Source organism: Paramormyrops kingsleyae, chromosome 9 (genome assembly GCF_048594095.1).
Source record: "Paramormyrops kingsleyae isolate MSU_618 chromosome 9, PKINGS_0.4, whole genome shotgun sequence".
Taxonomy (NCBI): Eukaryota; Metazoa; Chordata; class Actinopteri; order Osteoglossiformes; family Mormyridae; genus Paramormyrops; species Paramormyrops kingsleyae.
The window spans coordinates 9940291-9953017 of NC_132805.1; the positions used below are offsets into that span (position 1 = coordinate 9940291).

At 42.5% G+C, this 12727-nt stretch overlaps 2 protein-coding genes across 4 annotated transcripts in view; both read right to left on the reverse strand.

The window, feature by feature from the left end:
• Positions 1 to 3810: 3810 nt before the first annotated feature.
• On the reverse strand, positions 3811 to 8993 carry LOC111848900 (maturin-like). Of its 3 annotated transcripts, XR_011992956.1 has the most exons (4): positions 8688 to 8993; positions 6638 to 6784; positions 4933 to 6469; positions 3811 to 4861 (listed from the first exon to the last, which is right to left on the reverse strand). XR_011992956.1 is itself a non-coding variant. In XM_072716282.1 (3 exons), exons 1-3 carry the CDS (start codon positions 8853 to 8855, stop codon positions 6359 to 6361), a joined length of 426 nt encoding a protein of 141 aa, XP_072572383.1. In that variant the 5' UTR covers positions 8856 to 8993; the 3' UTR covers positions 3811 to 6358. The 3 variants fall into 3 exon arrangements, 2 of the variants coding, with proteins under 2 accessions (XP_072572383.1, XP_072572384.1); XM_072716282.1 differs by having other exon boundaries at positions 3811 to 6469; XM_072716283.1 differs by having other exon boundaries at positions 3811 to 6469; positions 6638 to 6760; positions 8688 to 8988.
• A 1951-nt stretch (positions 8994 to 10944) lies between these two features.
• eaf1 (ELL associated factor 1) overlaps positions 10945 to 12727 on the reverse strand; it is a 44028-nt gene continuing 42245 nt past the window's right edge. Inside the window, exon 6 of the mRNA XM_072716290.1 lies at positions 10945 to 12187. Coding sequence (XP_072572391.1) covers positions 12138 to 12187 — 50 coding nt within the window. The 3' untranslated portion in view covers positions 10945 to 12137. The remainder of the gene's footprint in view (positions 12188 to 12727) is intronic.

Here is a 12727-nt window from a genome sequence, read left to right on the forward strand (position 1 = left end):
GAAGAAAAAAAAACTGAAGCATCCTGCCAAAGTCTTTTTTTATCGATGGAGAGTGAGGAGTGAGATGCCCTCCACACTTTGTCACCCTGGCTTTAAACAACGTAGCTTTGTTTACCACCAGCACGGGCCAAGCAGAGTGCTTCATTCGCCGAATGTCATTATCAGCATCCAATCACACATACTGTGGGGATGCTAGACCAAAGACAAGAGCAATTGTTTTGTTTGGAAAAAAAAAACAAACAGTAAACTAATATTGTTCTAAGAGGTGCTGTTCATGGCCGTCTGCCAAACAGGATTACTATATATAGAATATATTTAATTAAGTACAGTTTATTGACTTTTTCTTCATCTGTATAAGTTGTACATCTTTGCTGGTAATTAATTTTGTAAGGCAAATTGTAATTGTATTATAAATGCTTGTGAAAAAATTACTACTGAATTGAAACAACCTTCTGATCTGTTATTGAATTATACCAAATTAGGCTACCCCTTAGTCCAAAGACCCTAATGTTTATTCCTATGAGAAGCATGAATTTGAGGGTTGATGGATGCAGAGCTGATGGTGCAACACCTGCGTCTTAATGCTCTGAACTTATTGTAATGTAACACCGCCGTTCCTCTCAGTATCGTGTTTGTGTTTTGATTCATGAGTCCTGGGGCAATGGAACACTGCATTATTGCAGAGTGCGGAGCCAAGTGCCAGCTGCGATTTAAACGCAGGCCATTAATGAAGGTGGAAATGACAAAGAAGTTACTCTCGCCTTTACACTCCACCCCCAACCTTACAAATTCCATCACTTGAAATACGCAGCATGGTTGCAGTGGAGTGGAAGTACAAACGCATTTGCACCACTTTGCAGCAGCATGCGCTTGCGAATGTGTCACGCTTGGGTCGTGTCCCTGCCTGTCAGCGGGTCGGCCGCCTGTGACGGTCTGTCTGGCCGTTGGGTACTGAGGATTCCCAGACGAGGACGCTTACTAAGTATGTGGCTCAAAAACCAAGCCAGTGGGGCCGCCGTCCCAAAAAGAATCCTTTTTGAGTGGAAGATAGAAGCAAAACAGGATCAGAACACTTAGCATGGAGGACAGACTGCTGTGGGTTCGAATCCCATAGTGTACCACAACAGGCGTTTCAATTGCAAAAAGCCATCTCAGAATAATGCTTTGGATACTGGGATCCTAGGGAGTAACAACAGTCCAGTTTTTCAGAAAGTTTCCATAAGTGGAACAAAACAAAACAATGGCCAGGTTGGTTTGTTAATCGGCCGACTGGGACAGCATTTATAAAGGGGTACACCATAACCCCCCCCTCCTCCACCCGGTGACTTGCCAGCTGCACATTCCTGAGGCTTACGGTGAGGAAAATTCCACACGTGGCAGGACAGGACTCCACTAGTCGGGTGCAAGATGCGTCCTTCCCAGAACAATAGAGCCGAGTAGTGCAACGGGTGCTCCACCTGCTTCCTCCACTAGAGGGCCAACGCCGAAGGTGATCACAGCAAGTCATTTCATACACCATATTGGATTTTTTTCCCCGATCCCACACACACACACACACACACACACACAGTCGATGGCTTATCTTTGATGTTCACTCACTGAGTTCTTTGTGTTTGAAAAAGCTGGGGGGTGGGGGGGTGCACAATAGAGGTACAATAATTATTGCACAGGGGTAGCAAGCGTGCAGTAGGAAGTCTAGCGGTATGGGAGCTGTACCAAGAACAAGTTTCTCCAAAATGTTCTTTTACTTCTAAGCACAGGCTGGCTCCACATCCTACACAGGCTGGCTCCACATCCTACCCAAATTTTTATTTTGTTGTCCAGCATAAGAGATCTATTGTGTTCTAAATAACATTAGAAAATTAAATCATTTTGATTTCTGTTGATCTCCCCAGTGTAATCTTTATTTTTCCTTTTCTGAATGAAAACATAGATATGCAAACCTAGCGGGACCTCCTGGTTGCTCTGGAAAGTAACGAGAGAAAACTTCAGAGAGAATTATTTATGGTTTACTTATTCGTTGGCGTCAGTCTTTTAAAATATTAAACCTTTTTCCAAAGCTTGTGTCAGCTCTGTGGTCAAATATCAGATAAGGATTCTTTCTGAGAGTGATCATTGGATTTCATCATATTGTTTGCCATTTCCGGAACAAATACAAAGATGCGTAAAATTCTTTGGGAATAAGTGTTGGAACACAGGGAAAGTTCCAGGGGTGACAAGTGACCACGGCTCATTTACAAAAGGTCCAGCTTAATGTGAGCCAGCTGGCCGTGATTAGCAAATATCAACACAGTTGTAATACATTTGGCATTGCCTGAACACACCCCTTCTTGCATCATACCAGAGGGGCTGAAGAACTGAAAAAGAACTAGTCGTAAAAGCGAAATGCACAGCTCTTCCCAGTGCATGTCTGGGCTAGTGCAGTGGACTCGACTAGGAATCGTTGCAGGCCTCTTCAGAGATTTGGCCACGTTCAGGAATTAGTGTGTGAATCGTGTTCAGGGCAGCCCTGAGCACCGAGCAGACAGGCTCATTTTGGGGGAAGCTACTCTTCGAAAATTATGCGCACAGATTCTGCTTGTGGACTTTTGTGGATGTCTATTCCTATTCCCACTGAACGTTAATTAGAATGTCTTGGGTACATACAGAACTGCACACATACATAGAAATGCTGAAGACTTTCATGTGTGTTATACATTCCACATGGGTATATAATAAGCCATTCTCAATGATATATTTCAGCTCATACATTAGCTCTGACATGCCAGAATGAGTGAAGACAGATCTATTGTCAGGTTTATTAAGGGTTTCGTTGGAAATGAGTTTCATACGGGAGATATATTTCCAGCTTATGCACGTTAATGTATTAGCTATACTGTCCTCTGCTGCTCAAAATAAGCATTACAACTTAAAACGGATGTAATTAAAATGTATACTGCATACTGTGCAACAAAGTGACCGAGCCAGCATGAAGACGCCACTAGATATTACGTATAACCTCCCAACAAACTCAGCACCTTAAATCGTAATGTCATACCATTCAATGTATGAGTAAATGTTACTTAAAAATGTGTCGAAAACGTTTTCTTGACAGAATTAGAATTCAGGCAGCAGAATATGTGCCTTCAAAAACAAAACCTGAGATGGTGATGGTCCTTGTACCAATCAGTGGACATCATCTCCTAACAAGAAGTGGCTGCAAGGACATCGCTGAGATGGTCAGGCTGTAGATGTCCGTTGATGGCAGAGGTGCTCTGTGAAACTCTTACTAGTTCTCCTGCATGCTTTCAAAGAAAAGAGAGCATAACAAATTGGATGAGGACACTTTACAGGATATGACAGCCATATCTCGATCATATTAAACATATTCCTTCAGATTAAGGTGATAGAATCTCTTTTTCTTGAACTGAATGGTTGATGAATAGGAATATTCATGAAAATCTATATTGTCATGCCTGTCTCTCTGACTCTTTTAATAGTTCAGTTGTAACATTATTTGGGACTGTATTGTTTGGGATTTTCTTTTTATGTGATTGTACTTTTTTCATTGAACCGTAACTGGAAAATGCTAAATAAAATATTCAAATAAAAAGAAAAGACAGTTTTATGAATGAGCTTTTGGAGCACTCAGGTGCGATCCATGAAGGGATGCTGTTGGAGCATTTAAAACTTTATAACCAGTTTCCATTTCCTTATTGTCCTCATCTACTGGGAAGAACTTGTCAACTCAGTGTGGATAACAAGTGGTATATGTGCTGAGGAACTGAACATGTGTCATGAGTTGTGGGACGAAGAACTCGTGGGCAGGTGTTTAGGGGAACAAAAAGGGGTTTTATTGAACAGATCAGGGAAATAATTAGGACCACAAGGGGTCAAAACAGGAAGAAAGGGATCGGGAAAGACACAGGCAACAAGAGGACTGACTTCAATGGCTGGACTGGGGCTTACGAGACAAATATGTTCTTAAATACAAAGACTAAGACGGAGCAACAAGCAACAGGTGTGGTTCATCAGGGCGGAGACAGGAGTGTCAGGTAGATATAATGAGCAGAACGTTACAACATGTGGCTACAGGATCAGATGCTGAAGATTGGGGGGGGGGTGAGATCCATACACATAAATTTCTTATGTTGACAAGTATGAATATATATTCCAAATTACATCACTGGTTATGTTGAAAAGGCAGTTATAGGAAAGTCATATTTTAGGCTGGTGACCATATTTAGCCATATATAACAATACACAAACAGGTTTAATATATATTCTGAAACCCAACTCATTTGTACTATGAGAACATAAAATAAAAGACAGAAAAAACTGTCAAGAATCAAAATTAATATTACTATATGCTGTACAAGTGTCATATAATCTTATAAACAACATGGAACCACGACCCAGGGCATAAAGCACATGGGTATATTTCATCTAAAAATGAATTACACACGGCCTTGTGAATGAAGAGTTTAGAAGGATTGTGCTGTGTGTGTGTGTGTGTGTGTGTGTGTGTGTGTGTGTGTATATATATATATATATATACACACACATATATAAACAAACCAAGCTCATGTTGCACCTCTGCTAAACATGAGCTAACATCCTGTGTCTGACCATCTGTCCCTTAGAATAAAATGACGCACAATGTCCCACAACTGTCAGGAGCCTACAGCTGTTACACTGGGAAAGGCTCATGCCTCCTTTACACTGTTAAAGTAAGACAGACCAGTACCTCCTACACACATTAAAATGGGACAGGCCTACACCTCCTACACACATTAAAATGGAACAGGCCTACACCTCCTACACCCAATAAATGGGACAGACCTACACCTCCTACACCCATTAAAATGGGACAGGCCTACACCTCCTACACACATTAATTAAAATGGGACAGGCCTACACCTCCTACACCCAATAAATGGGACAGGCCTACACCTCCTACACACATTAAAATGGGACAGGCCTACACCTCCTACACACATTAAAATGGGACAGGCCTACACCTCCTACACCCAATAAATGGGACAGGCCTACACCTCCTACACCCATTAAAATGGGACAGGCCTACACCTCCTACACACATTAAAATGGGACAGGCCTACACCTCCTACACACATTAAAATGGGACAGGCCTACACCTCCTACACACATTAAAATGGGACAGGCCTACACCTCCTACACCCATTAAATGGGACAGGCCTACACCTCCTACACCCATTAAAATGGGACAGGCCTACACCTCCTACACACATTAAAATGGGACAGGCCTCCACCTCATTTATCTATTAAAGTGAGAAAGGCCTACCCTTCCTACACCTATTAAAGTGACAGGCTTCCATCTTCTACACCCATTAAAGTGAGACAGGCCTCCATCTTTTACGCCCATTAATGTATGACAGGCCTACACCTCCTACACAGATTAAAGTGAGACAGACCTTGGCATCATATATCCATTCAAATGAGATAGGCCTACCCCTCTTACACTGATTAAAGTGAGACAGACCTACCCCTCCTACACCTATTAAAGTGCAGCAGGCCTACACCTCCATTACAAAACGTGTATGCGGAGGGAATTGAAATTAGCAGAGCATGTTTTTACTCAATATCTTTCACCAAGCATCTGTTCATACACACACCAGGAAGCCCACTCTTTCTAAGACAAACATGTGATCAACTCCATACTGTACATAAATATAGTTATTCTAAGGGTTTAATATTTTACTTGAATTTGTCAAATTGTAACACCTCTACATCTTATATATTAGTAGATACATTTGTATGTAACACTTTTCCAGCAGGTTGGTAACAGGTCTAACTTAAGCAGGTGAAGATGCTTTTTGAGTCACAGGTACTAGCGTCACTCTAAGGTCTTATCAAACTCACTATAGCAAAGTTTTCCTTACACCCGTGCTGTTCAGTTCAGCTCCAATAACAGACGATGCAGGCACTCACAAACATTCCGTCTGTCTCTCTAAAAGCTCAGACCAATTAAAATAATAAAAAAACGTCATTAAAACTAAGCAGAGCCGTGTTTTATGTTATTTTACTAAGAAAACAATTATCTGTATATTTTTATGAGGAAACTAATGACCTGCTGTTAACATGAGAACATACAGACTAGGAACGAAATTATTACCATTTGGCTTAGATATAAATATTTGCATTTATGACACACTAAGCCATGATCCATCTATTTTACTCTATTCTTTTATTTGAATACTATGTTTCCCACCACACTCCTGATTTCAAGCACAAAACAAATATCTGCAGTGTGCATATTCTGATGTCTGAGAACCCAGAACTGGGATGACAGTGGGAGGCGGTCCTTAGTGGTGGGTGGGTGTGGTCAATGTGGGTGGTGTTACTGCTGGCTGACAGCCAGCTGCTGGTGGTCGGTCTCTGGTTCCTCTTCCACATTGGTGTGGTACTGCTCAAACGTCTCTGTGTCATCTGTGTCAGGGAGGTCTAGGAGCTGTGAAGCAGGAGTGACAATGACGTCATTATAGGCAGAGTCATCACACAACCCAAACGACTCAACAAAAAAGGATTTTAGTGTGAACACAGGCAGATCAAACCAGTGGTTTGTGGTGAAAAACAACTGTAATCTGGGCCAAGCCACTAGCTCTCGGGATTCACTCACTGGCCTGAAGGAAGAGAAGACCTCATCCAGGACCTGCACAAAGCTCTTCCTGCCACAAGCCGAGATATAATCTTGGGCACGCTGCAGGAAGGGCAGGCAGTCCTCATTCTCACTCCAGACGTGCTGCAAGGGGGGGAACCAGCCAGTCTGCACACCCCAATAAAAGTCATGACCAATCACAAAACAGCCCACAAAACTTAGGTATAACCTTGTGATTCTTCAGGGGGGAAGCTGGCTGAAAAACATCACTTCCTGCATTTGCCGTTTCCACCAACTTCCAAGACTAAAACATTTCGCCCCTCCGTCTTTTAATCTAACCTGAATCTAACCTGAGCAGCTCCTTAGCCCCAGGTCATTGCTTCCTACACAAGGTCCCATGAGAAGCTCACTGGCCCCACGCACCACAAACTGTAGCCTATATTATCATCTCACTCTTATTTAAATGCCTATGTGTTTATTTGTTTATTTATTAGTAGCTCATCTTCTTATCCTTCATGTCTATTTTTATCTATTCTGTTTATTGTTTTGTGTATTTCTGTCTTGAGAGTATGTTTGATTTTTTAACCCATGGCACCACCAAAAACAAACTTTGTACATAACAAATGAAAGGATTCTGATTCCTACAGTGGTTAAAATAGCAAAATTCTGTTAGAACAAAGACTCCTTTTAATGTCCACGGCATACCAGGCATCTTGTATCTACACTCTCATGGGGATCTTGATCCAGATCCTCTTATGGCATTTTCTAAACAGAGGAAAAGTTCTGTGGTATAGAAGAAACAGAATTTCTGTGTAATCGGTTAACGCATCACGAGGCAAAGCAATACATTTAATGGTGACTGTAAATACCATGTCTGAGGGGGGGGGGGGGGGTTAGGAAGATGGGTAACCATTGGACATGGCTGAAATAGACAGCAGTAGGACTTCACACATTCCCCCTGACACCTTCAAACTGCTGATGCTCTGATCTGTCACAGACGTCGGCGTGGCTCTGAGGCTTGGCTGGGGAAACCGTGGGCAGCTCCACGCCCTTCGGACGGGTCCTCAGACAAGCCTCCAGAGCCTTGGAGGACTGCAAGTGACAGAACCTGAATTGTCACTCAGAGCACAGGAGCTTTCTGTGGGGTGCTCAGTTCTCAAAGAAATGTATCCATTAGCTTCTCAGGACACAACACCTACATGGCAAAACCTTCAGAACCCACCATGTATCTGGTTACCTGCAAAATCCAGACCTGAAATGCATGGAACAGACCTACACATAAAACAAAGAAGGAAACGAGAGCAGCCAGCTGAGGGTTTCTGCATTACACAGCTACTGACCCACTAAATGCAAACACCACTGTTTCAGGCACATTTAGAAAGTGAGTGCCCCAGATATAATTCACATGTCTCCCCTGCGTTGAGGGACAGTGAGGCATTGAGGCTTAAAGGTCGGGACAAACCACACTTAGCTCTTGCACTTGCTCAGGAAGTTGTCAGATTCAGGCGGTTATTACACACTATGCTCATCCCCTGCGCAGTGGACGGCTGTGAATCATCCGTTTATAGAATTATGTAAAACGCGCGTTTCGTGACTAGTTATGAAAGATAATTGCCGTGAGATTTTTTTTTAACCCTCTGATCTCGTTGTAGCAATACACCCCTGAGCGATAATTCGTAGTGTACATTGTTAATAGACAGAGCGATATATAGGTCTATATGTAGGATATATAAGATAAATATTACATGCTTATGGCGAATTAATGGGGTATAGCCAGTACCGGTCCTAGCCGACGTGTCGCCCTAGTCAGTATCACCGCCGGCGCCCCCCGTCCGAGGCAAAGTGAAATGGTCTGCAAGTCGGCGCCCCTTCAGAAGTTGGCGCCCTAGGCGGCCGCCTATGTCGCCTGTAGAATTCAGGGCACAGCTGAGAGGTCGAACCTGCGTCCTTAGTGCTCCTTTCGTTTTTCATACCTAACCCGCGCTTCAACACATGTACACTGACTAAAGAACAAACGCAACACTTTGACACCTTCTGGACGCATGCATACTGACGGTTTTATAATACTTACAAAACTATCGGTGTCACAATTCGCGTCTGGACACAAGACGTAAAAGGAGAACCGTGGTTCGGCATAGAAATCCAGGCGCCTCTCGTCACTGCACTCCGCGGCTATGAGCTCGAAGGGGTTCCCGGAGCACCACTCCTCCGCTGTGTCGATCAGCTGCTCGAACTCCATCCTCCGCCTACCGTTCCGGACACTTGAGAGACAAACCGTTGTGGGGACGCCGAGTGGCTTCCGACGCGCTCCGCCTCTTACGATCAGCGTCTCCTATGGGTTCAGTACCGCGTCGGCAGCGCGCATTAAGAGATACTGGCTATATACCAGCCCTGCGTGTGGATACATGAATTATTTTTTTCAGATGTCCTGTGCATCTCACGCAAAATGATCTTTAGCGTTACACCCTCCATGGAGCTATGAACCTCTTGGCAGACAGGGACTCCAGCTAGCTTTGCCCTGCAACCCAATAGCATTTTTTGGCGCGTTGATGCTAAAATTGTGATTTTAATGACATAAAATAAGGCGCCATTAAACGACGTAGGATTAAATAAAATTAATAAGACAAAAGAAAAGAAATAAATTCTGGTTATTTTTAACTTCATTGGAAACACTAGACCTTCAGGTACAACACACCTGTTTGTGATTTAAGGCCCCATGAAGGCATATCATATTGGGCCCCCCAGTCGAAACCAATCCAGTTATTTTCCAATTTTTCACTCAGGGGCCCTTGGAATTGTCCTAACTTCCCCCTGCCTTACAGCACACTTGCCTTTATTTTTAACATTTTAAGGCATAGTAAGAGACAAACAAATGCACAGCCATACCTTAAAATAGACTTGCCTGAAGGAAATATTAAAACTAATACCATCCTGGTTCCATGCATTAATCACTTATCATGGTCAGCATCACAAAGGGGGGTTGGACCTCATGCAGCACAGGACAGGGGGCTGGGGTGCACCCTGCGGATTATGCCAGATTATCACAAGGTGCACATACCTGATCGTGCTCCATGGGAAACTGAGAGATGTCGATTAGCCTAACTGCATGTTTTTGGACTGCAGGGGGAAAGCTGCAGGAAATGCCGAGGGGACAGGGGAATGTGAGATAACGGTACTGCACACTGTTCCACTATATTCTTACCCTATTGTTCTTTTAGATATTTCATTTAAGGTACAGAAAAAAAATGTAAGAATTGAAGGCAATGTTAACTCACAAACACACACACTGACCAGTTTGTTTAGATACATACAGTATGGATGCTTATGCAGACAGCCTGCTCCTCCAAACAGTGATTGAGAAGGTTCAATGTGCGGGTGGAGACAAGAGGATTTCTCACTGTTTGGATTAGGCCAAGGTGCGGTGCCTTATCTAAGAGATCTTGAAGAGATCTTTCATGCACCTCACAGTGTGTAGAGTTTAAAGGGAAGTGTGATGATCAGAAAGTATCCTGGCAATGCCGTTCCTGTGGCTGAAATTAGCATGTTAACGAGAGAGGTCAGAGGAGAACGGCCACACTTGTTACAGCTAACAGGACGGACACAAGTGCAAAAATAACAACTCAGTACAACAGTGATTTGCAGAAAGGCTTATGTGCAAACACACCTTGTCTACCCTTCAAGCAGTTCTGGAGGCAAATGATAAGATAAATATGATTAAAAAGTGGGTCCTACCTAGCTGGGCTTAAATCTAGGAGTATAAGAGCATCAGATGGTGTACATTTAAACTGGACAGACTTGCACACAATATTGTGCGTGTTGTAGCTCAACAACATTACAATATGCAGCATATTAATTTGGGTAAATGTCCTGGATTAAGCACTCGCTCCAGCAAGTACCATTCACCATGTATGCTGCCACTGATAATATGTGGGTCTCTGACACAGGAGAATTTGCACTCTTTGCAATGACGGATGAGTAATTTGAGTGAAGCAATGTATATTATAATTTTATAATTATTAACAGTATATTTCCTCTCCAGTGAATCATCCATTTCAAATACATATAGTACATTGTCAGAGAAAAACTTAGAACATTTGAGGTGTGTGGACTACGTTACATATCAGAAAAACACTGAGGAAAATTCAGGACGGCAGCTGGCAGGACTTTCTATGGCACAGGTCAGGTCACATGAGTGAAATCAGTAACAGGCTGTGTCAGTGGGATTCTGTCCAGGTGTCCCTCACCTTGCACCCAGCATTCTGGCTGCAGCTCACCAGGAACTGATGGCGGGGTCTATTTTGTGATGGTGGAATGAACAAGCAGTCTCATGGACTTATCGTAGCTTTAATACATTCCAAACGCGGGAAACACAAAAACATCCAAAATAAACCTTTGAGGAAGCAACACACTCCAGTACATAGGGTGACGTAGGTTTTGCGGTATAGGAGTTATAGGGTTCAGATATGCTACACTGTAAATTATGGGGGAAGGAAGTAGATGTAACACTTAAAATGCCCTTTACTGCAATAACATATTTAGATCATTTGTGTAGATATGTATGTTGGGAGGACAGGACTGTGGTATTCATCACACACTAAAACGCCATATAACTCGTCAGTCGGATGACTCCAATACCTCGTCAAATAAATATACTGCTTCTGTTATACAGAGCAAATATAGTGGTAACAGTGTTATGCTGATATACAAACGACAGAATAGATACACGCTTCGGGGAAGTCACAGTGGCAGTTTGTCAGATTATACTCAAGTTACATGAAATGTAATTTAAATGTTAGTTAAAACAGTTCAACTCAAGCACTTGACTTTACTAACTTGGTCCGATTGTTTGATGCTAGTGTTTGACCAGCAAAATTGATACGTTAGATTATTTGAGGGATAGAGTGTTTGTGTGTGTGTGTGTGGGTGTGCGCAAGAGTTTCCGTGGCAACAGAGGATGAGCCGGCACAGCGGACCAGTGGCAGAGCCCAAATGAAGTATCTAGAACTTTTATGTCCCAAACACTTTCTAGGTAGGGTAGCATTTCGGGTAAAATGCAACGAAAAAATGTAGATGTGACTTTTAAAATACGTATATCACCAGGCTGAACAGTAAGTCAGACAAAAATAAAAAAGAAAAATTAGACTGAAAATAAGGGAAAGGGGATAAGGACTAACTGGTTTCATTAGAACTGCATGATGACGCAATCAGATTTCTTCTAATAAACAATATTAATTAAAATATAACAATATTAGAAACAGTAGCAATAATGGTAGCAAAAATAAGAGAAGCTGATACAATATGTCATACTAAATAAAATAATTTTGATTATATTTTCCAATATATATCCCCCACATACTCCATTGTAGAAGGATTTAAACTCAGATATATAAAACAAAATGACCAGCTAAGAAAATACACTATAAAACAGCTCAAAAGCAGCGTTTGGCATATTTAAAATCTGGGAAAGCTGGGCTGCCGGTCTGGGGGCTGCGGGCTACCATTCGGGCTGGCCGGGGGTCACTCAGTCATCATCGCTGTCGCTTCCTGATTCGCTCAGCTGGAGGTCATTTCCTGTGGAGAAGGAATCAAGATGTTACTGTGGACCAATCATGCCTCTTTCTGGGCAGCTTTCCACTGTCTGCCGGCATTAGCTCCACCCAGCGTATCTAGAATGAATTTGATGTGATGCAATGAGCAATTGGGTGTATTGGACTTCATGCAGCCGCTTACAGCGCAGGCTTAAAGCAATGCATTCTGGTCTTGACGCAATGCATTATTTTTTTTTTGATATTGCAGAAAGTGGAGATGTAATTTGCAGTGAAGCTTTTAACTCTGCAGTAGAACACAAACTCACATCTCTTTTGCTTTGTATACAGACTGTTCTTCATGTGTCAAAACATACTACATGCTAAACAGATTGTTGAAGGGTTAAATGATATCGTGTCACTCTCAAATAGTCAAATCAAAAAGGAAATTGTGGAAATTTTAGATAGAAATAACGTTGAGGTCACCCAGCCTGTTATTGAAGAGCTTGCGGACTTTGTCAGTGCATTTGCGATTCTTGTTGGACTTCTCTACAGTCTAAACATTCAATACCCAAAGGGACTGCAA